This window comes from Hyperoodon ampullatus, assembly GCF_949752795.1.
Source record: "Hyperoodon ampullatus genome assembly, chromosome: 4".
In the NCBI taxonomy this organism is placed as follows: Eukaryota; Metazoa; Chordata; class Mammalia; order Artiodactyla; family Ziphiidae; genus Hyperoodon; species Hyperoodon ampullatus.
In genome coordinates this window covers 132,993,092-133,018,109 of record NC_136917.1, presented here as the reverse complement: position 1 = coordinate 133,018,109, position 25,018 = coordinate 132,993,092, and the positions used below count along the sequence as shown (strand labels likewise).

The 25,018-nt window shown below is 38.4% G+C and overlaps 1 protein-coding gene across 2 annotated transcripts in view; it reads right to left on the bottom strand.

Moving 5' to 3' along the window:
• The window catches only part of SLC38A9 (solute carrier family 38 member 9), a gene marked incomplete at both ends in the record, with an annotated part of 73,182 nt that extends 62,047 nt beyond the window's left edge, over positions 1-11,135 (bottom strand). The window contains one exon of one of the 2 annotated variants that reach the window (XM_079702383.1): positions 11,020-11,135. In XM_079702383.1, coding sequence (XP_079558509.1) covers positions 11,020-11,132 — 113 coding nt within the window. The remainder of the gene's footprint in view (positions 1-11,019) is intronic. The other variant, XM_079702382.1, reaches the window with a different exon arrangement.
• Positions 11,136-25,018: the final 13,883 nt, after the last annotated feature.

Sequence of the window (25,018 nt, the reverse complement as noted above, 5' to 3'; positions counted from 1 at the left end):
TTTATGCTTTTTTTCCAGAACATTCTCTATACGAGAACAAAACAAAATAACAAAACAAAACATCCCCTAAGTAGAGAAAAAAGATAATTTGTGTCATCCTATAGAAGCACAGGTGATTTAAACATTGTTTCTAATAAAATGGGCTTTTCATTTTGTATATACTATTTTTATCCTAAATTATAGGAATGCTCTATTTTCTGAATAACTTTTTTCTCATTATAAAAGTAGTACATTGTTTATGTTGAGGATAATATAGAAGTTATAGAGGAAAATAAAAACCACCCATTAGAAATAATCAGTTAACATTCTAGTATATTTTCAAATGAGTGTAGACCCACATACGTGCACACAGGTGCACACACACAAAATTACTTTTACTTGTTTTTGAACTTTACATAAAGTGGAATCACACAATATGTATTTTTCTGTCTAGCTTCTTTTGCCAACGTTATCTTTCTGAGATTCATCCATATTCTTGTGTGCAGCTGTAGACTGTTAATTTTCATAGCTGTGTAATATTCCATTACATGAAAATACAATTTATTTAACCATTCCTGGTTGGTGGGTATCTGGGTTGTTTCCAGTTTGGCACTCCTATGAATAACTCATAGTCTATATTTTTGTACATGGCTCTTGGTGAAATGTGCACACATTTCTATTGATTATAAACAGCGTATACTCAATGTTAGCAGATAATTACAAACCCTTTTCCAAAGTGATTATGCTAATTTACACTTACTCTAGTATTGTATAATCATTCCCATTGTTCTACATCCTTGCCTTGATTTGTTTTCATCATTGATTGATTTCTTACCTTAGGCTATTGTTTTTTGTTTTTTAGTTTTTAGTTTCAGATTTTCCATTATTTTTTTATTCAATAAATATTTTCCATGAATTTGGTTCTTTTTCACATTTCTAGCTAGTGCCAAAATTCTCAACCTTATTTCAATTTCCCTGAACATATTAAACATAGTCTTTAAAAAGTCTGTTTCTGATAACTCCATTACCTGGATCATCTGTCAGTCTTTATTGTGTATCAAGTCTCTTAATTTCTAATCATGTTGTCTCATCTTCTCTTATGCCTAGCTATTTTTGATTAAGTACCTGGCATAATACTTAATAGAATTCTAGTATACAGAAAACAGTATAAAAAAGTTGAAGCCTAAAATAATATTATTTTCTTTAGAAAGGGTTTACATTTGCTTTTGGGAGCCAATTTGAGACACTTAGCAGTCCTAGATTACCTTAATCCAGTTTTACGGATTGAGATGAGTTAAAGTTGAGCTACAGTCCCTGAAAGAAGCCCATTCTATTTTCAGTTCACTCATACTTCTAGGCTTATAGACCTTAGGGCTTCCAACCTAAAGTTTGCATGGGGCCTACCTACTATTAGTGAACCCTGAATTCCAGTTTTTCTCCCTCTAGCCTTCTAAAGCTACTGAAAGCTCTGTCAATTTAATAGCCATTCAGCTAATAAACTGGAATTGGCAGATACCCTTGAGGAAATGCTGGACTCCCCTTTCTTTGTTTCCTCCTTCTTCTTGATCTAGACCCCATTATTCTTCATTGTTTTATCAGTTCTTCCATGTCTTTAGGCAGATTAAAAAAATTTTTTTTGGTCAGTTTTTCCAGTTATTCTCAGCAAGATGGTTGGTCCAAATTCCTTAATCTGCCCTTGTTGTAAGCAGAAATCCCCCATGTGCTCTTTAATTAAAAAAAAAATTATTAAGATATTAATTCACATACCATAAAATTTACCCACTTAAAATGTACAATTCAATAGTTTTTAGAACATTTATGGAGTTGTGTCTCCATCACCATAATCAATTTTTGTTTTTTTCAGCTCTGCCATGAGGCATACAGGATCTTAGTTCCCTGACCAGGGATCGAACCCATGCCCCGTGCAGTGGAAGCAGGGAGTCTTAAGCATTGGACCGCCAGGGAAGTACCACCATAATCAGTTTTAGAACACTTTCATCACCCCCAGAAGAAATCCTGGACTCCATCATCCCCTCTCTTCAGCCCCTGGCAGCCATTAATCTGCTTTCGGTCTCTATGACTTTACCTAATTTAAATAGTTCATATAAATTGAATCATACAATATGTGTGTTTTGTTGTGTGGCCTCTTTCACATAGCATGGTTTCAAGGTTCATACATGTAGCATATATTGATATTTTAATTCTTTTTTACAGTCAAATAATATTCTGTTGTATGGATATATCACATTTGGTTTATACATATATCAACTGAAGGACATTTGGATTGTTTCCACTTTTGGCTATTATAAATATTATGGACATTTCTTTATATTTGTGTGGACATATGTTTTCAATTCTCTTGGGTATATACCTAGGGGTGGAATTGTTAAGTCAAATGATAATTCTATATTTAAAATTTTTAAGAATTATCAAACTGTTTTACAAAAGTGGCTATACCAAAAAAAAAAAAAAGTGGCTATACCAGTTGCAAAAGGAGTCACGGGTATGAAATGAATAGTATGGGGAATATAGTCAGTGTAATATCTTTGTATGGTAACAGATCGTAACTAAACTTATCGTGGTGATCATTTTAAAATGTACAGAAATATCAAATCACTATGTTGTGTAATGGGAACTAATATAGTGTTGTATGTCAATTATACTTCAAAAACAAACAAATTCATAGAAAAAGAGACCAGATTTGTGGTTACCAGAGGCAGGGTGAGGGTGGGGAATGCATGAAGGCAGTGAAAACCTACAAACTTTCAGTTACAAGATAAATAACTACTAGTGATGTAATGTACAACATGATAAATATAGTTAACATTTCTGTGTGTTACAGATGTAAGTTGTTAAGAGAGTAAATCCTAAGAGTTCTCATGATAAGGAAAAATTTTTTTTGCTATTTTTTAAAGTTTGTATCTATATGAGATGGTGGATGTACACTAAACTTATTGTGATAATCATTGCATAATGTATGTAACTCAACTCATTATGGTGTATACCTTAAACTTATACAATGCTGGATGTCAATTATATCTCAAAAAACTGGAAGGAAAAGAGAGTGGCCATACCATGTTTCAATCCCACTAGCAACGTTTAAGGACATGCCCTCTTTTTAAGCAATTATTTTTAACACCCAAATTTACTAGCCTTAATAAAATAGACCAATTATTCCTCAATAAAGCTGAAATAAATAAAATAGAAAATATTCATAAAAATAGGGACTTCGCTGGTGGCTCAGTGCTTAAGAATCTGCCTGCCAATGCAGGGGACACAGGTTCGATCCCTGGTCCGGGAAGATCCCACATGCCGTGGAGCAACTAAGCCCGTGCGTCACAACTACTGAGCCTGCGCTCTAGAGCCCGTGAGCCACAACTACTGAGCCTGTGTGCTGCAACTACTAAAGCCCGCGCGCCTGGAGCCCATGCTCTGCAACAAGAGAAGCCACCGCAATGAGAAGCCTGCACCCCCGCTCCCCACAACTAGAGAAAGCCCGTGTGCTGCAACGAAGATCCAACACAGCCATACATCAATCAATCAATCAATCAATCAATAAGAAAAGTAATAAAAAATAAAAATAATTCTTTAACTATAATAAAGGAGAAACAAAATAAAAGTAATATAATAAATTAACATAAATTTTAATATGTAAGTTGTAGGGCATAACAACAAAGAAAGAATGAACACCAATGCCTACATCAATTTATAATGAATAAGACAGGATTTAAGAGAAGATTAAGCTATTCTAGAGAAGAGGTATAAGAAAATAAAAAATCAGAGGTATTGGTAGATATAAAAACTCGTGTTAGAATAAACAAGTCATATATGAATTTGAGGAAATGTAAATTTCAATTTGATGAAATTCAAATTCAAATACGAGATATGAATTGTTGGAATTCAAATTCAAATTTGAGACAAATAACCTTAATTGAAGTAGTGAGAACATGCCAAGATAAATGATAAACTAACTGAAATAGAAAAAATGAGGAAGTGTGATGCTGTTGCAATCAGGCTTTTTAAATTAAGTATAGGACCAAAGTAATTTTCTATGTTACTGTATAGAAAACATATTTCCTCACTTAAAATATTGAGGCATTCACTTATCTCTTAATATTTAAAAGATCTTGGAAACCATACCTTGTGACAAAGGAATACAGAACAGATTGCAAGAAGAAATCTTAAAAAAAGAAGCCATAGAAAAAAATATGTAATAGACTTTTGGAGACAATTTCAAACTAAGACTAAAAATTAATAGGCAAGCCAAAGATACATAATCTCAGTATGTTATTTTTACATCAGTTCCTTATCTTTGGGTTACAGTCATCCATTAGGCTTTTAACAAGATCCATAAATTTCATGTGCTTCCATAATTTTAAAATAATTGATTTTAAGTCTGTTAAAGGAGTTTCAGTTTTCTTATTGTACACTTGCAATTGGTTTCATTGCTTTTGCAGTAATAGTATAATTACTTGTGAAAGGAAAATCTAAATGGAGTTGGTATTGCTAGAGCTCTCTAAAATGGAGCCGGGAAGCCATTAAGGAATTGTGACTTATGCATGTCTCAGCCTGGATGGAGTGTGACCTTTTGACCTTACAAGCAAGTCATCCAGAACATATGCCAGAAATTCAAGATACTTACTGGATCCTTACCCTAAAATAACTAGTGACAGTCTATCTACCTGTAGGATCCCTATCCTAAAACAACTTGTGATTCCTTAAGGATAAATCACAATCCTTCCCAGGCAATTTTTAACAACCTCGTGGCTTTTTGTCTTTATAAGCCCCTGACTCTTTCTCTTCCTCAGAACACTCTTTCAGGATCACTCAAATCTGTGTCTCCCGAACTGTAATTTTAAGACCCCCCCCCAATAAACTCTTTTCTTATTTGCAGCCCCCTGCATTATTTTTTTTTTTGGTTTACACACTAAAAGCCTTTTCAACTATATACTTGGAGATGTTATAATACTGAGTAGACACAGAAAGATGCTAGCCCAACTCTTCATACCCTTTCCTCCCAACAAAACACACTTGATTGGCACTAACGAGCACCAGTCAAACTCATTAGGTTCCCTCTTTCTTCAGGCTTGTCCAAATGTCAATGAGGGAGGAAGAAAGGGAAGAAAATAAAGCATTAGTTTAGAGGCAACGAAGGAAACAGCAAAATCAGACAGACCAGAGAGAATAAGGAAAGAAGACATGGAAGCAACTCAGGCAAGCAGATATGGATACAAAAGGATAGTTAAGCAAACAAAGACATCTGGAAAGAGAGACAGAAGTAAAAGAACCTATGAACTTGAGAGAATAAAAAGGTTCTGATGGGACTAGAAATAAGATCCCATTCTAACAAAGTCCATAGTTAGATTTATTTATTTATTTATTTAAATTAATTTATTCTTGGCTGCATAGGGTCTTCATTGTTGTGCGCAGGCTTTCTCTAGTTGTGGTGAGAGGGGGCTACTCTTCATTGCGGTGCGCTGGCTTCTCACTGCGGTGGCCTCTCCCGCTGCAGAGCATGGGCTCTAGGCACATGGGCTTCAGTAGTTGTGGCTCGCAGGCTCTAGAGCGCAGGCTCAGTAGTTGTGGCACACGGGCTTAGTTGCTCCGCGGCATGTGGGATCTTCCCAGACCAGGGCTCGAATCCGTGTCCCCTGCATTGGCAGGAGGATTCTTAACCAGTGCACCACCAGGGAAGTCCCTTTAGTTAGATTTAAAGCATCTCTGAAACCATGGCCAGGGTTGCCCTCTTCAAGCATTTAGCAAAAAGAGTTCCACTGGAGAAAAATAATGGTGGAGAGTGGGGAGAAGAGAGGTTAGAGAAGTGGACTAAAAAGGGAGAGAAAAGAGGAGAGGGAAGAGAGTAGGGAGAAAAGGAGGAAGGAGAGGTAAGGGTACAGAAGTTGTAATACAATCAGCAAGTTGGTATCAGCTCCATGGCACTGAAAAATGGTTAAGGGCCCTGGTCCTGTCTATTTAACATGGATGGCAAGTTCCTCAAAATGCAATTTATGCAGCTCTGGAAACCAACCCTCCTGGGAAAACTATTTTTCTAGATCTGTATAAATCCTCAACTATGAAACCACCAAGCCTCAATAATCACTGTTATTGGTCCAGGGCACATTAATAGATAAACTCTTCACTTTGTTATGTGCCCCCCGACCCAGGACCACAAATACCAAAAAGAATCAATGCAGGCTGCTATTCAGTGATAGTATTATTGACAGATGAAAGTGAGAGAGGCCAGTTTACAGATGTGTAGACAAGTAGACACTCTAAAAAAAAAAATAGGGGTCATAAGCATGTTTAGTATGTTTGAAGGGCACCCAGAACTGCCTATTTTCAATGTCTACCTCTACCCCACTGGCTTACCAGAGTACTTGAAATGTTATCAATTAGAAAAATCTAACCTTTAGGTTAGGCTTTTATTTATTTACTTATTTTATGTAAATTAATTTTGGCTGCGTTGGGTCTTCGTTGCTACGCATGGCTTTCTCTAGCTGCAGAGAGAGGGGGCTACTCTTTGTTGTGGTGCATGGGCTTCTCACTGCAGTGGCTTCTCTTGTTGCAGAGCATGGGCTCTAGGCACTTGGGCTTCAGTACTGTGGTGTGTGGGCTCAGTAGTCGTGGCTCGCGGTCTCTAGAGCACAGGCTCAGTAGTTGTGGTGCACGGGCTTAGTTGCTCTGCGGCATGTGGGATCTTCCTGGACCAGGGCTAGAACCCGTGTCTTCTTCATTGGCAGGCGGATTCTTAACCACTGCGCCACCAGGGAAGCCCTAGGTTAGGCTTTTATATTCTAGGATTCTCCTTATTAAAATGCAAACAGCCATGGAAAAGTAATAGACTAGGTCTTTGACACATCAGATTGTTTGCCATCGTAACACCTAAACAGACAAGAGAGCCCTGCACGAATAGGACAGATAAGCACTAGTGAATAAGGGGAGGAAGAAAAAGTATAATTTACAAAGCACTGTCTAGAGGAAATTTTTGAGTGAATTCCCTGAGAAAAACTGGGCACATAGAGAGGAGTAAGAAAGCCCTAGGTCCTGGGAGAAAAGGAAGAGGAAACAGAGTTTGAGAAAATGGAAAAGGGAAGCGCAAAGCCAGATTAACCACTTCACAATTTGGTTTCATGCTGGCTGGAGTGGTCAACTCCCAAAGGTCATAATCCCAGAGCAGCAGCAAAGCATGAAGGAATCCTGAATACCAGGTCTAATATTTGGTTACCAGGAAGTCTGGGAAAAGCAGGAAAACAATCTCTAAGACCAGTGATTGCCAATGGAATATTATCAAATACAGTATAGCAGATTTCTAAACCTTCCTGTCCTGCCACCCACATTCCTCACTCCACCCCAAACCATGTAAAAAAAACTAATAGGGGAGGGGAGGGGAGGACAGGGGAGCGGAGGCATGCAGAGGGAAAAGTGGATTTGTGCAGTTTGCAAAAGTTCCCCAAATAATCCAAATAATTATGACATGTATCATTCCTCTACAGTGACAAGCTCCTTCTTCCACCTAAGTCTAATTAGACCCCAGGTCCAACAAAGTGATAAGCAGGTCCAGCACGTTATCTTTTAGTCCAAAGCAGTTCTTAAAATTCTTATATTTGAACCAAAACATGATTTTGACTGCCACCTAGTGGAAGAGATAAAGTCAACCACAAACTAAACTGAGGATAAGCAATCTAAAAGTATCAAATGTTGTTCTTTATATTCTAACAGGCTAAGACAGTTTCCAAAAGTGTGGTTATATGTAAGATGATTTTAGGTAGCACAAGGATAAATGCTATTTTAACTACTCGGTATTTACTGCAATGCATATTAGAAAAAAGTATAAACAATACTTCATCATTTCACGAATACATGAAGATGAGGTTAAATTAACCCTAATTTTTCAAAGTTAATAAATTTTAAAAAATATTAAATTATAATATTACACAGGTGGTACTGGGATATCACCAAAGTCATAAGGTGACACTAAAATGACTGAAGTTTTGGAAATAGTTGTCTAAGTTGGTTCTTCTAATTGAAGACACTTTTCCCTCACTGTGTCTGAGATTTATGTATATAAAGTGAAATAACAGTGTTTTAAGGTAGTCCTGTTTTTTCCTCATCAAATAAGTTTCTGAAATTATTTCACAAGCAAATTAGCATTCAATACTGCTAAACCCCTATAAATATTTGCCTTCCTTAAAACATGCTTACCTAGATAGTTATCCTGATTGAAAATAGTTGATTCCCTCTTATTTTGACAAGTTTCATTATAGAAAATATATTTCCATTTAACCTACACGGTTAAACAAATTATCAGAGAACTGTTTGAACTCCTGCCAACCTACTGCAGTGGAATACACTTTAATGACCTATGTTCTGTTGTCACAGTGGTCAATTATTTATCATAGAATTTAGAGTTTTCAAGAAAATCCTGAGCATTTAATCAGCATTCATTTGTCCTTGTATTCACTGATATTGGAACATATAAGTGAAAATTACAAGATTCATTTCATTATTTTCTCTGATGGCCACATTAAATGACAAAGATAAATTTCTCATGTAATAAATTTCACACTGTTCTAGCTGCAAAAAAGACTACAAAATTAAGTATCTGGAAAATGGAAATGGGATTATCTAGACTAGCTTAAACCAATCCTCCTTCATCTCCTGGATTGGAAACTACTTCGACCCTTAACACAGTTAGGCTTCCGCTGGCAAAGAGGTGGGGTTGTTGAATAGTTGGGCATTTACCGAATAGTAATCTGCCACACATCCCACCTCAAGCACTCAGTTTCCTTCTGAGGAGGCAACCACTCTTACAGTTTCCTATTTATTCCCCCAGAGTCATTTATACATATTTGCATAATATATAACTTGTTGATGTTGTTTTTACCCAAATGGTAGTATACTATATACACTGCTCTGCACTTCACTTTTTTCATTTAACAAAATAAGTTGAAGACTTGTTCCATTTTGATATGTAATAAAGCCACTTCCTTCTTTTCAATGGGTGAAAAATATTCCATTGTATCAATGTGCCATAATTTATTTATCCAGTCCTATAAGACATTTTAGTTGTTTTCAATCTTTTGCTATTATAAAAAATAGTGCATTAAACAACCTTGTGCATATATTATTTGACATTGCAAATTAATGCTTAGAAATGAAATTGTTGGGCCATGTAAACTTTGGAATTGGTAGCTGGCATGTTTTTTTGGTGAGGGGCAGATCACACTAATTTTATGGATTAAAATTTAAACAGCATGACATTCTATTTTAGAGTCTTCCCTACTGAGACCAGTATATGCCTTTTTGTTACATGTCTTATCTTATTAATTCTAATATGCACATTTAATCATTTCTAAAATATGGATGCATCTCATAATCCAGGACATCTTTTAATCACTGTCAGCCAGGTGGCAGCCACGAAAGTAATTATTTCTGGTGGCACAACAGGTAACTGTCACCTGTGATCGTTTTAGTCATCAAACCATTTAGGGACCATTTAAGGAAGAAATGTGAGCCACAGTGTTTAGAAAGCTTTCTGTGACACCTTCTGGTAAGATCAGGAAAGTGCAAGCATCAAAACTAAAAAGAGTCAGTGGGGCCTCCCTGGTGGCGCAGTGGTTGAGAGTCCGCCTGCCGATGCAGGGGATACGGGTTCGTGCCCCGGTCTGGGAGGATCCCATATGCCGCGGAGCGGCTGGGCCCGTGAGCCATGGCTGCTGAGCCTGTGCATCCGGAGCCTGTGCTCCGCAACGGGAGAGGCCACAACAGTGAGAGGCCCGCGTACCACAAAAAAAAAAAAATAAAAAAAATAAAAAAATAAAAAAATAAAAAGAGTCAGTGACTAGGAAGAAAATTCTTTCAAGAAATGTCACACTATCAATGTTCTCAGTGATACTAAGGACAATTTTGGGTGGGCAGGAAAAAAACACTGATTTTGATGACTGCAAGTCAAAAAGTGATTCAGAAGAATCAGACTCTATATGCGAAGAATCAGATTTGTAATATCTTAACTGATATATTTTGTTTATGTTTTAATTTTTATAATTACAAGAGTTCTTCTAGTAAACATCAAAATAAAATTCTAAGTGCAAAGAAATTGTTGCATCAGAGGTATGGGTAGCAGTTTATGTTAGTATTATATTAACAACAACAACAACACGGACTTCCCTGGTGGCGCAGTGGTTAAGACTCTGCGCTCCCAATGCAGGGGGCCCAGGTTCGATCCCTGGTCAGGGAACTAGATCCCACATGCATGCCGCAACTATGAGTCTGCATGCCACAACTAAGGAGCCCACCTGCCGCAACAAAGATGTGGCGAAACCAAATAAATAATAAATAAATAAATAAATAAATAGTTTAAAAAGAAAAAAAAAGCAGCATAACTTATAATCAGCATCTCAGATTTGAAGAAATACTCTACATGCTATTTTAGGTTTCTCAGTAGTACTTTAAAGTTTCTCTCATATAGATTTTGCACATCCTTAAGGCTATTCCTATGTATTTTATCTTTTTCTTCATTATATTTTCTCATCAGAATGCTATTTATTTTTGCCTGTTTTGTAAACAACCACGTTACTGAATTGTCTTATTATTTATAATAATTTTTCAGTGGATTCTTTTGGGTTTTCCAGGTACGCAATGAAATAAATTTTAAACTCTAATTATCTTAAACTATCTGCTGGAATTTAAGCTCAATGAAGGTAAGGATTACGTATTACTTTTACTGTTCTATCCCCAGCACCTCGCATATTACCTTGCACAAATCAGATAATCAATATATATTTGTTAAATGAGTTATATGCATCTTACTTCATAAAACTTCCCAACCACCCATGACAGACAAGTGGAGTTTAGTCTAAAAAGTCAGATATAAGTGAGAAAAGAGTATTTATATTTATTCTCTACCACATACAAACATACAGATCCTGTAAGAAATTGGATATTTTATAATCAAAGTTATATATATTTGGTTATAGTTAGTTCTATATTAATAATTAAAAACCTTAATTATAAAATAAATATTTTATTTTAAACACTTACCTTTTGGATCTTATATCTGATGAATCAAACTGGATATTCATAGGTCCAGGATTTATTTCATTATCTACCTCAGGGATGAGAAGATGGCTAGAATCACTATCCATATTTGCCATTTTTCTCAGACTCTAAGCACTGAAGAAGTCAGTCCTATAATAAATCAGAAAAGAGAAACAATTTAAAGTTTAATTTTAAAAATATTTTACTATTAATAGGTAATATATTTGCATGCATAAGAAATTGAAAAAAACACAGGAATTTGCTGAAGATATCTTAATGAGCTACATGCCTAAAATATTTATATTATCAGAAACTTGTTAAGTTGAAATGGAGTTACTGCTTATTTTTCAGCTTAGTAAAAAAAAAGAAGCAGGGCAATCCATTTCCAGTAATAAAATACATTAGGCTACTTGGACTCATTTTCCTGCAGAAAACAACTAAAAATACTGGATAAAATATTTTTATTATTTTTTTAATCAGAGATCTCATAGGTTCATTTTATTTTATTTTATTTATTTATTTATTTATTTTTGTCTGCGAAATATATTAAAACTTTGCTGATGACAGTTGGAAATCAAAACATTAAAACTTTTAACATAATAAAATAGCTGTGTTTGTGAAGATTTTTTTTAAAGTTTCCTAAACCAATAAGAGAGAAAAATTAAAAAGTAGTGAATAGGGCTTCCCTGGTGGCGCAGTGGTTGAGAGTCCGCCCGCCGATGCAGGGGACACGGGTTCGTGCCCCGGTCTGGGAAGATCCCACATGCCGCAGAGCGGCTGGGCCCGTGAGCCATGGCCGCTGGGCCTGCGCGTCCAGAGCCTGTGCTCCGCAACGGGAGAGGCCACAACAGTGAGAGGCCCGCGTACCACAAAAAAAAAAAAAGAAAAGTAGTGAATATACTACAAATTAAACATCAATTGAAAATGGGAGTCAGTGTGTTAAAAAAAATTAAGAGGTTGGTCAGGTATAAAGGAGGTCATCTTAAATTTCTAATACTGTTACAATATGTACAGCACAGCTGAGGTAGGGTGATGGACAACATGACCTCTTGAAGCCCTTTACAATCTTTTTGTTGTTGTTATTTTTTAAAATTTAATTTTATTTATTTTTTTATACAGCTGGTTGGATACAATTTTTTTTTTTTTTTTTTTTGCGGTACGCGGGCCTCTCACTGTTGTGGCCTCTCCCGTTGCGGAGCACAGGCTCCAGACACGCAGGCTCAGCGGCCATGGCTCACGGGCCCAGCCACTCCACGGCATGTGGGATCTTCCCAGACCGGGGCACAAACCTGTGTCCCCTGCATCGGCAGGTGGACTCTCAACCACTGCGCCACCAGGGGAGCCCTGGATACAATATTTTTAAAAAATTTTTGAAAAGCACCTTTTAGTAAGGAAAAGCAGGCCATTTGCAGGTGAATTTAAGGAACCTAGAAAGTAAGTAGCTCAAAGAAGTTGCTTCTGCTCTGAGGGTATTTGCTGTGCCAGGAGAAACTGGGCTGAGGTTTTCAAGACCTTGTGAAGTACTAAGAAAATAGAAGACAAAACCCAAGATTCACCCAAAGTAAGGAACGATTGTAGTAAGAAATCATCTCCTCTCCCTACTTCCCATACAGCTGGGACTACAAAGAACTTTACCATCAGATTAGGAGTTAACACGAAGTAAAAGTACCTCAACTCCCTCACAAAGGAATAACAAACAAGTTTTCCTGACACTGACTACAGCCTGTATGTGTGTGTGTGTGTGTGTGTGTGCTTGAGGGAAATATTATATACCACAAACTGCACCTCATGTGGATTTGCAAGGTGATCAAAGAACACTTAAAGCTGTGAATATAATTTCAGGTTATGTTCTTGGTAGAGCTTATAGGCAATTGGCCAAAGCAAATGTAAATCTTTTCTATGAGGATACAGAAAAGATTGATCCTAGGCCTCAAAAAGGACCTGCTAACAATCTTTCAAGAACAATGAACAGTACACAGTCAAAAATAACCTAGCATATAAAGAAACAAAGTACCATTAGTGAGGACCAGAAGAAACAGCAGAAACAGATCCACAAAGGCTTCAACTATAGGGATATCAGAATAAGATTATAAAACAATTATGCTTCCTATGTTTAAACAAATAAAGGAAAAAGTGGACATTTTCAAAAAGTAACAGCATATTTGAAAAGGACCAGAATGAATGTTTAGGCCTAAATAATAAAAAAGAAAAAAAGTAGTAACACAAAATGTAATAACCAAAATTTAAAACTCAATGGATGCATTTTAAAGTTGAAGCGAGGGCATTGGCAACATGGTAGAATAAGAAGCTACCTTTATCTTTCCCCTTCAACCAGTAAACAAGTAAAACATCTACAACACAACAAAGGTGCCTCTGCCCAACATACTAGGATGCTGGAGAATCCCACACATCTGTACATCTACAAGTGAGTGGACTGGAACACAAAGAGGAGGGGTAACTGAGGGAGGGAGAAACCAAGGGAAGAGCAAAGGCAGTGCCTGTAATCCTACCCCTCTGGCTGCAGCAGCTGAGACTGCAGCCCCAGAGTACTGGGTAGCAGCAGGGGAGGTGGGGCACATGACTTCTGCCTCAACAGCCCCCATGGCCACAGAGGCGGACACGTAGAACCTTACAACACTGAAAACAGCAAAGGTGCCCATGCAATCCTGGCTCTTCTTCCCTTTCGTCTCCCTCCCCCTGCAGTGTCAGAGTCTGTGACTCAGGAGATCCTGGATGCGAAGAGTCCACCGTCCTGGCTGGTGATGCCAGTGACAGTAGCAGAAGCAAGGCACCAACAACCCTGGAGGCACAAGAAGCAATAATGAGGGCCCAGGGTATGCCACTAACAGAGGTGATGGAGGATGGAGAGTAAGGGCTCAAATAGAACCAGAGTTGGCTCAGGTAAGAAAAACCAAAAGATTGTGCTATAGCACCACCTACTGGAAAGCAAAAGAAAGGCCTCAATTTCTAATCTGTTTAACCCGTTATAATCAAGCAAAAATGTAAAAAAAAAAAAAAAGTGCCTGTGCAGAAACAGCTCAAATGTGCCTGCGGAGAAACAGCTCAATAGGCACCATGAACCACAGTAACAGTGCACTACAAAAAGAAAATGACAATTCTCCAGAAACCAAACATAAAGTCATGCAATATTGTGATCTAATTGTTAGAGAATTCAAAATAGCTGTTATGAAGACACTCGGCAAGCTACAAGTTTTCTTGTAGAAAGCAGTTTCAATGAGCTCAGGAATAAAATTAATGAACAGAAGTAAGAAAGAGACTGAAACTAAAAAAGACCTAAATGGAAATTCTAGAGCTGAAGAATTCAATAAATGAGATGAAGAATGAATTAGAAAGCACTGGAAATAGAGCAGACCAAATGGAAGAGAGAATTAGCAAGCTTGAAGACAGAAATCTAGAAATGATACAAGAGCAAAGAGAAATAAAATATTTTTTTTTAATGAGGAAATTCTACAAGAGCTATCTGATTCTTTTAGGAAGGGCAACATTAGGGTAGTGGGCATCCCAGAAGAGAGAAGGGAACAGAGTTTACTTAAAGAAATAATAGCTGAGAACTTCCCAAACCTGGGGAAGGAATTGGATATACAAATCTATGAAGCTAAGAGAACACCTAATTATCTCAATGCAAAAAGACCTTCTCCGAGACACATTATATTAGAATCATCAAAAGTCAATACAGGGCTTCCCTGGTGGCGCAGTGGTAGAGAATCTGCCTGCCAATGCAGGGGACACGGGTTCGAGCCCTGGTCTGGGAAGATCCCACATGCCGTGGAGCAACTGGGCCCGTGAGCCACAACTACTGAGTCTGTGCATCTGGAGCCTGTGCTCCGCAACAAGAGAGGCTGAGATAGTGAGAGGCCCGCGCACCGCGATGAAGAGTGGCCCCCGCTTGCCACAACTAGAGAAAGCCCTCGCACAGAAACGAAGACCCAACACAGCCATAAATAACTAAATAAATAAATGTAAAAATTCATGACATATATCAATATTTAAAAAAAACAAAAAACAAAAAAAGCCTCCTCAGAGCCCTGTCCCCCAGCCCATCACCTTCACACCTGATCACACCCATCAGAGGCTGGGAGCTACCTTAAAAAAAAAAAAAAGTCAATACAAAGAAAAAATTTTAAGGGCAGCCAGGGGAAAAAGGATGATAACCTACAAAGGAACCCGCATTTTACTGTCAGCAGATTTCTCACCAGAAACTCTACAGGCCAGGAGGGAGTGGGATGATATTCTCAAAATACCGTGAAAGATAAAAACTTTCACCCAAGCATACCCTATCCAGCAAAGTTATCATTCAGATATGAAGGAGAAATAAAGACTTCCCCAGATAAACAAAAGCTGAGGGAGTTCATCAACACTAGACCTGCCTTATAAGAAATGTTGAAAGGAGCTGTTCTACCAGAAACTAAAAGGCAAAAGTACACAGCATTTTGAGTAAGGTAATAAATAGATGAAATCAGAAAATTGCAACTCTTTATTAGAATAGGTTTGTAAACACTTTATTATAGTGTAAAGGTTAAAGGGAGGGAGTAGAAAAAAATTTCAATTTGGTAACAAACTCACAATATAAAAAGGGATAGTTTGAGACAACAAAAACACAAAAGGGGAAGAGGAAAAGGACAGAATCCATATAGGTAAATGCAGCTAAGATGCTATCAGCAGGGACTTCCCTGGTGGTGCAGTGGTTAAGAATCCACCTGCCAATGCAGGGGACATGGGTTCAATCCCTGGTCTGGGAAGATCCCACTTGCCTCAGAACAACTAAGCCCATGTGCCACAACTACTGAGCCTGCACTCTAGAGCCTGTGAGCCACAACTACTGAAGCCCATGTGCCTAGAGCCCATGCTCCACAACAAGAGAAGCTACCACAAGGAGAAGCCCGTGCACCGCAACGAAGAGTAGCCCCCGCTCGCTGTAACTAGAGGAAGCCTGCACCCAGCAACAAAGACCCAGTGCAGCCAAAAATAAATAAGTAAATAAATAGATAACTAAATAAATTTTAAAAAAAGATGCTACCAGCAGAAAAAGGACTATTTTATGTATGACAATTTTATACAAACCCAATGGAAACCACAGTACATAAATCCAGAGCAAAGACATGACACATAAAAAAAGAGGAAACTGAGAAAAACATCATAGAAAAACACCAAACCAAATCGGTAGATGGAAACACAAGAAAAAAGAAATGGAGATGTAGAGTAACCAGAAAACAAAAGATAAAATGGTGATACTGTCTTCATCTATCAATAATCACCTAATTGTAAATGGACTGAATTCACCAATTCAAAGACACAAAGTGGCTGTATGGGATAATTCATCAAGAAGACATTACAGCAAAGTGATTCAGTTATACATACATGTGTGTGTGTGTGTGTACACACACACACACATACACACAAACATATATTCTTCTTCAGATTCTGTTCCCTTATAGGTTATTACAAAATACTGAGTATAGTTCCCTGTGCTATACTTCAATAAAAAATTAAATTAAATTAGAAAAAGACATCACAGTTACTAATATACATGCACCTAACATAGGAACACCAAAACATATAAAACAATTATTAACAGACCTAAAGGGAGAAATTGAGAGCAACACAATAATAGTGGGGGACTTTTAACACCTCACTTACATCAAAGGATAGATCATTCAGACAGGAAGTCAACTGAGAAACAGTGACCTTAAATGAAACGTTAAACCAGGTGGATTTGATAGATTTGTACAGAACATTCCATCCAAATGCAGAATACACATTCTTCTCAAGTGCACATGAAACTTTCTCAAATGATACACCATATGTTGGGAAACAAAATAAGTCTCAATAAATTTAGCAAGACTGAAATTATATCAAGCATATTTTCCAGTCACCATGAAATGAAACTAGAAATCAACTACAAACAGAAAGCTGGAAAATATATGGAGACTAAACAACATGCTACAGAACAACTATTGGGTCAAAGAAGAAGTCAAAAGAGAAATCAAAAATTACCTGAAAATAAATGATAATGAAAATACATCAAGTCAAAATCTTCGGGATGCAACAAAAGTGGTACTAAGAGGGAAGTTTACAGCAATACAGAACTACCTTAAGAAACAAGAAAAATCTGAAATACTTTATCTTTCACCTAAAAAAACTAGAAAAAAGAGAATAAAACCCAAAGTCAGTAGAAGGAGGGAAATAATATTGATCAGAGTGGAAGTAAGTGAAATAGACTAAAAAGGCAATAAAAAAGATCAATGAAACTAAGAGCTGGTTCTTTGAAAAGATAAAATAAACAAACCTTTAGCTAGACATAGTAAGGAAAAAATGCTGATAAATAAAACTACAAATGAAAGAGGAGAAATAACAACAGATACCACAGAAACAAAAAGGATTATAAGAGATTATGAACAGTCATACACCAACAAATTGGACAACCTAGAAGAAAGGGACCAATTCTCAGAATCATACAATCTTCCAAGACTGAATCACAAAGAAATAGAAAATCTGAATAAACCAATCACTAGTACAGAGATCGAAATAGTACTCAAAAAAGCTTCCAAAAAACAATAGTCTGGGACCAGACAGCTTCACAGGTGAATTCCATCAAACATTCAAAGAAGATTTAATGCCTATCCTTCTCAAACTCTTCCAAAATACCAAAGAGGAGGAAATGCTTCCCAACTCATTTTACGAGGCTAACATCACCCTGACACCAAAATCAGACAGAGACAACATAAAAAAAGAAAAATTATAGCCCAATATCTCTGATGATCATAGATACAAAAATCCTCAACAAAATATTAGCAAACCGAATACAACAATACAGTAAAAAGATTATATGCCATGATCAGGTGGGATTTATTCCAGGCATGCAAGGATGGTTCATTATCTGCAAATCAATCAATGTGATACACCACATTAACAAAATAAAGGATAAAAACCATATGACCTTATCAATGGATGCAGAAAAAGTATCTGACAAGATTCAACACCCATTTATGATAAAAACTCTCAATAAAGTGGGTATAGAAAGAATGTACCTCAACATAGTAAAGGTCATATGTGACAAACCCAGCAGCTACACATACTCAATGGTGAAAAACTGAAACCTATCCTCCTAAATCAGGAACAAGACAAGAATGCCCCCTCTCAACACTCTTATTCAACATAGTATTAAAAGACGGCATCCATCCATCTCCTTCTTGCTACCTCTCTGGATGCTCCCCCCACCTCAGCAGGAAGCATCCTCAGTCCATCCTCACCACACCTGTCCACATGATGGGAACAGTGGTGGGTCTTGCACGCATGTCCCCAAACTGGCCTGCATTGGTCGGTCGGGGGATGCGCCTGTTCCACCTAGGCCAGGGGTCTTAGGTCGAAAGGCAACATTCCACCAGAGGAAGTGGCGAGCGGGAAGAGGGGCGCCCCTTGTAGCACTTCCCGCCTTGGTGCACTACGTCTCTTCCACACCCTGCCATGGGTCCAGTGAACAGGCTGGGATGGGGAAAGGGGAGAGGCAAGTGCAGATGGCGGGGGCATTGGAGGGCGGTCCCACTGATCCCTTTCCTGGGGGGAACTTGGGGCTGGAGGGCAGCAGCAGCATGTGTGTGCTGCTGAACACGTCCGTACCCGGGTCCTCTGCCACCCCTGGTGTGGGGAGTGGGCCAGGGGGCCTGGTTGGTTGCGGCCCTTGTGCTTTCCCCCTCCTCTAAAAAAAAAAAAAGTCCTAGACAGAGCAATTAGGCAAGAAAAAGAAATAAAAGGAATAATAGAAATAAAATAAAGAAATAAAAGGAATCCAAATTGGAAAGGAAGAAGTAAAATTTAATAGTCTGCAGATGATATGATACTATGCATAGAAAATCCTAAGGACACCACCAAAAAACTACTAGAACTCATCAATAAATTTGGTAAAGATGCAGATACAAAATTAATACACAGAAGTCTGTTGTGTTTCCATACACTAACAATGAACTATCAGAAAGAGAAATTAAGAAAATAATTGGGGGCTTCCCTGGTGGCACAGTGGTTAAGGATCGCCTGCCAATTCAGCGGACACAGGTTTGAGCCCCGGTCTGGGAAGATCCCACATGCCGCAGAGCAACTAAGCTCACAAGCCACAGCTACTGAAGCCCGAGCACCTAGAGCCCATGCTCCACAACAATGAGAAGTCCGCACACCACAACAAAGAGTAGCCCCTGCTCGCCACAACTAGAGAAAGCCCACGTGGAGCAACAAAGATCCAACTCAGCCATAAATAAATAAATAAATTTATAAAAAAAAAAGAAAATAATCACCTTTACAATTGCAACAGAAAGAATAAAATACCTAGAAATAAATTTAAAGACACAAGTAACTGGAAAGATATTCTGTGCTCATAAATTCAAAGAATTAACATTACTAAAATGTTCATAGGGCTTTCCTGGTGGCACAGTGGCTGAGGGTCCGCCTGCCAATGCAGGGGACACGGGTTCATGCCCCAGTCAGGGAAGATCCCACATGCCGCGGAGCAGCTAGGCCCGTGAGCCATGGCTGCTGAGCCTGCGCATCTGGAGCCTGTGCTCCGCAATGGGAGAGCCCACAACAGTGAGAGACCCGCATACTGCAAAATAAATAAATAAATAAATAAAATGTTCGTAATACCTAAGGCAACCTACAGATTCAATGCCATCCCTATCAAAATCCCAAGCACAATTTTCACAGAAATATAATAGCAAAAAAAAAAAAAATCTAAAAAGTATATAGAACCACAAAAGACTCCCAATAGCCAAAGCAACCCTAAGAAAAAAAGAACAAAGCTGGAGCTATCACACTCCCTGATTTCAAACTATATTACAAAGTTACAGTAATCAAAACAGATGGTTTTGGCAGAAAGAGATATAGATCAATGGAACAGAATTGAGAGCCTGGAAATAAACCCACACTTTCATGGACAATATACAACAAAGAAGCAAAGAATATATGATGGAGAAAGGATAGTCTCTTCAATAAATGGTGTTGGGAAACTGGACAACCATTAAAAAAAAAATGAAACTATGCCACTATTTCACACCACACACAAAAATCAAGTCAAAACTGATTAGACTTGAATGTAAGACCTGAAACCATAAAAATTCTAGAAGAAAACATAGGCAGTAGGCTCTTTGACATCAGTCTTAGCAATATCTTACTAGATATGTCCCCTCAGGCAAGGGAAACAAATGGGACTACATTAAACTAAAAAGCTTCTGCACAGCAAAAGAAACCAATAGCAAAATGAAAAAACAACCTACCAAGTTACAGAAGGTATCTATAAACCATATATCCAATAAGGAGTTAATATCCAAAATATATAAAGAACTCTTACAACTCAACAACAAAAAAACCAAACAACCCAATTTTAAAAATGGGCAGAGGAGATAAACAGACATTTTCCAAAGAAGACATATGGGTGGCCAACAGGCACATGAAAAGATGTTCAACATCATCAATTATTAGGGATTATTAGGGATCAAAACCACAATAAGATGTCACCTCACACCCATTAGAATGGTTATTATCAAAAAGGCAAGAAATAACACGTGTTGGTGAGGATGCAGATATAAGGGAACACTTACACACTGTAGGTGGGAATGTAAACTGGTGTAGCCACTATGGAAAACAGTATGGAGATTCCCCAAAAAATTAAGAATGGAAGTACCATATGATCCATCCATCCCATTTCTTGGTGTTTATCCAAAGAAACACTAATTCAAAAAGATATATGCACTCTTATGTTCATCATGGCACTATTTGCAAGAGTGCAAGAAATATTTCCAAAGTACAGAAACAACCTAAGTGCCCAACAATGAATGAATGGATAAAGAAGGTGGCATATACATACAATGAAACACTACTCAGCCATAAAAAAAGATGAAACCTTGCCATTTATGACAACATGGATGAACCTTGAGGATATTATGTTAAGTGAAATAAGTCAGAGAAATAAATACTGTGTGATTTCACTTATATGTGGAATATAAAAAACAAAACAAATTAAATGAACAAACTAAACAAAAACAAATACATGGATACTGAGAATAGAGTGGTGGTTATCAGAGGGAAAGGGGCAGAGAGAAGGGTAAAGGGCATCAACTGTATGGTGATGGATGGAAAGTAAATTTTTGGTGGTGAGCACACTGTAGGGTATACAGAAGTAGAAATATAATGAGCAATTCTATAAGCCAATGGTACCTTAAAAACAAATAAATCTATAAATACTACTAAATAAATAAAATTAGCAACCTTTCTTAAAGAAATTGAAGAGAAAATTAATGTACTAGAAGATAAATCAGAAGAAGTTATCTAGAACGTGGCAAAGAGAGAAAAAAAAAGGCAGAAAATGTGGAAGAGAGGTTAGGTCTAACAGGCATGTAATTGGTGAACCGGAAAGAGAGGAGATAGTAGAGGTAATATTGAAGAGATAATGGTTTAGGATTTTCGAGAATTCATAAAAGATAATGATCTGCAGATTCAAGAAGTTTAATGAATTCAAGCAGAATCAATAAACAATATGTTACAGAGTTGGGAAAAACAAATTAAAATTCCAGACCAAAGGGGGAAAAGATCAAGTGAAGTTCTTGGAATTAAAGTGTTCTAAAGCCCTTGTATTGTCCAGGTCAACATTACACTTTGATGTGATGTATGGTGTAATTTTAAAGGTAACTACTAACATAATAGAAAACAATATATAACTTATAATCTAGGAGAGGGAGAAAGGAGAATGTTAAAAAATATATGACCTAAAGAAAGGTAAGAAAGGAGAAAAAATTGTAAAAGAGGTAGGACAAATAGAAAGCATAAAATAGATAAGATCCTCCCACTCTTTCTTTTTTTTTTTTTTTTTTTGTGGTACGCGGGCCTCTCACTGCTGTGGCCTCTCCCGCTGCGGAGCACAGGCTCCGGACGCGCAGGCCCAGCGGCCATGGCTCACGGGCCCAGCCGCTCCGCGGCATGCCTCCCACTCTTTCTTAAACCCATGCTAATCAGGCTATCTTCCCCATCACTACACAAAACCTACTCTTATTAGATCAATGCCCTCCATATTGGTAAACTCAATTTTTCAGTCTTTAACTTGCTTGCCTTATCAGAAATATTTGCCACAAGGAATCACTCTCTTCCTTAATAAACTGATTCAACAGGGCTTCAGGTTTTTTCTATATCTCTCTGGTCCCTCCTCCTTTTCTGTCTCCTTTGCTCACTGTTTGCTCCTTGTCTCCAGACTTCTTAAAACTGTAGTCTCGGGGCTTCCCTGGTGGCGCAGTGGTTGAGAGTCTGCCTGCCAATGTAGGGGATGCAGGTTCATGCCCCTGTCTGGGAGGATCCCATGTGCCGCAGAGTGGCTGGGCCCATGAGCCATGGCTGCTGAGCCTGCGCATCCGGAGCCTGTGCTCCGCAACGGGAGAGGCCACAACAGTGAGAGGCCCGCGTACTGCAAAAAAAAAAAAAATTGTAGAGTCTTGGGCTTCCCTGGGTGGCACAGTGGTTAAGGAATCCACCTGCCAATGCAAGGGACATGGGTTCGATCCCTGGCCTGGGAGGATCCCACATTCCACGGAGCGGCTGAGCCTGTGCGTCACAACTGCTGGGACTGCGCTCTGGACCCTGCGAGCCACAACTGCTGAGCCTGCGTGCCACAACTGCTGAGGCCTGCATGCCTAGAGCCTGTGCTCTGCAGTGGGAGAGGCCACCGCAATGAGAAGCCCGTGCACCGCAGCGAGGGGTGGCCCCTGCTCGCCGCAACTAGAGAGGGCCCGCATGCAGCAGCGGAGGCCCAACACAGCCAAAAATAAATACATTTATTGAAATAAAAAGACTGTAGGGCTTCCCTGGTGGTGCAGTGGTTGAGAGTCCGCCCGCCGATGCAGGGGACACGGGTTCGTGTCCTGGTCTGGGAAGATCCCACGTGCCGCGGAGCGGCTGGGCCCGTGAGCCATGGCCGCTGAGCCTGCGCGTCCGGAGCCTGTGCTCCGCAACGGGAGAAGCCACAACAGTGAGAGGCCCGCGTACCGCAAAAAAAAAAAAAAAAAAAAAAAAAAAAAAGACTGTAGTCTCAAGGGTCAGTCTTTGTACTCTTCTCTATTTACCTCAATTTTTAGGTAATGTTATCCAATCTCATGGTTTTAATATCTTCACTTGTGTTATACAATACAGTAGCCACTAGTCACAAGTGATTACTTAAATTTATATTAATTAAAATTAAATTTTAAAAAATTCAGTACCCGAGTCACTCTAGCCACATGTGGCTAGTGGCTACCATATTGCACAGTGTAGGTATAAAACATTTCCATCATTGTAGAAAGTTCTACTGATCTAGATAATGACAAATTCCACATTATATTTCTAGCCAGAACTTCTCTCCTAAAATTTCAGACTTGCATATCCAACTACCGACTTAACATCTTTCTAAAAATTGAGATATAATTGACATATAACATTATACTAGTTTTAGATGCACAACATAATGATTTGGTATATGTATATATCCAACTTAACATCTTTACTTGGATATAATAGACAAGTGAAACCTGAACTGAACTTTTGACTTTTTCCTGAAAAGCTACCCCATGCACTGTTTTCCTGATTTCAGTTAATGGTATTTCCATCCTTCTAGCTGCTCAAGCTAAAATTCTTGAAATCACTCAGAACTTCTTTTTCTCAGTCTACATTCAATCCATTAGGAAATCTTGTTGGCTTTCTTTCAAATATATCCAGACTCTGACTACCATCATTTGTTACCAAGATTTCTACAGTGGAGCTCTCTGTTTGTACCCTTACAGTTTACTCGCCACACAAGCAGGTAGAGAGTTGTAGAGTGGTATAGTAAGGAATTTGGTCTCACCCAGTTGGTTGTTGCAACTGAGGGAAGTGCTATTAGCACCCAGTGGGTAGAGACTAGGGATGCTGCTAAAGATCCTACAATGCACAGGTTAGCTTCCTACAACAAAGAATTTCCTAGCCAAAAATGTCCTGAGACTGAGAAATCTGCCCTAAGGGGGAAAATAGGAGGTTGTTTTAGGGAAAGATAGGAAGGGACCTTATATGGTAATGGCAGTATTCTATTTCTTTAACTTGATTGTGGTTACATGGCCATTTGCTTTATAATTATTCAATATACGTATGTTTGATGCACTTTTTTGTAGGATGTTGTATTTCACAATTATTAAAAAAAAAGGGAACTCCATAAAATGAAGTAAACAGGTTTTAACACAAAACCAAGCGCTTTACCTTTTATCCTCAACCTGTAAGTTTCTATTATATTACCTTCACTTTATAGAAAAGGATACAAAACACGGAGAAGGTAAGTAATTGACTACAAAGTTAGTAAGTGGCAGAGTTCAAATTCAAGCCTACACAGTTTAAGTCCAGAGCCTGTATTCTTTGCCACTATGCTGTGCTGTTTTTCCTGTTCTTTGGCCTTTCCTCCTCTCTTTTATCTTTCACCTTTACTTCTCTTTCTTGTTACAGCCCAGACTACTCAACAAGTATAGTTTTATTACTGCTGTATTTGTTTAATGGAGTTTAATGTCCACTGTTCTTATTTTTCTAATTGTAGCATTTACGGCAAAGTAGAAAGAAAATGGGGTTTCTGAGGGAGAGTCCTATATTTGCCACTCACTACCTGTGTAATTTAAGACTAACCATTTAACCTCCACGAGATTATTTTCCCATTTGCAAAATGGAAATAATAACATCCTCTTCACTGGGGTGTTTGAGAATTAAATGACATGATGCATATTATACTTAGTACCTTGTAACAGGAAAATAAATGTTTAAATGTATTATTATTCCTTTCAAAAATCAAATAGGGCTTCCCTGATGGCACAGTGGTTGAGAGTCCGCCTGCTGATGCAGGGGACACGGGTTCGTGCCCCGGTCCAGGAAGATCCCACATGCCACGGAGCGGCTAGGCCCGTGAGCCATGGCCGCTGAGCCTGCGTGTCCGGAGCCTGTGCTCTGCACTGGGAGAGGTCAC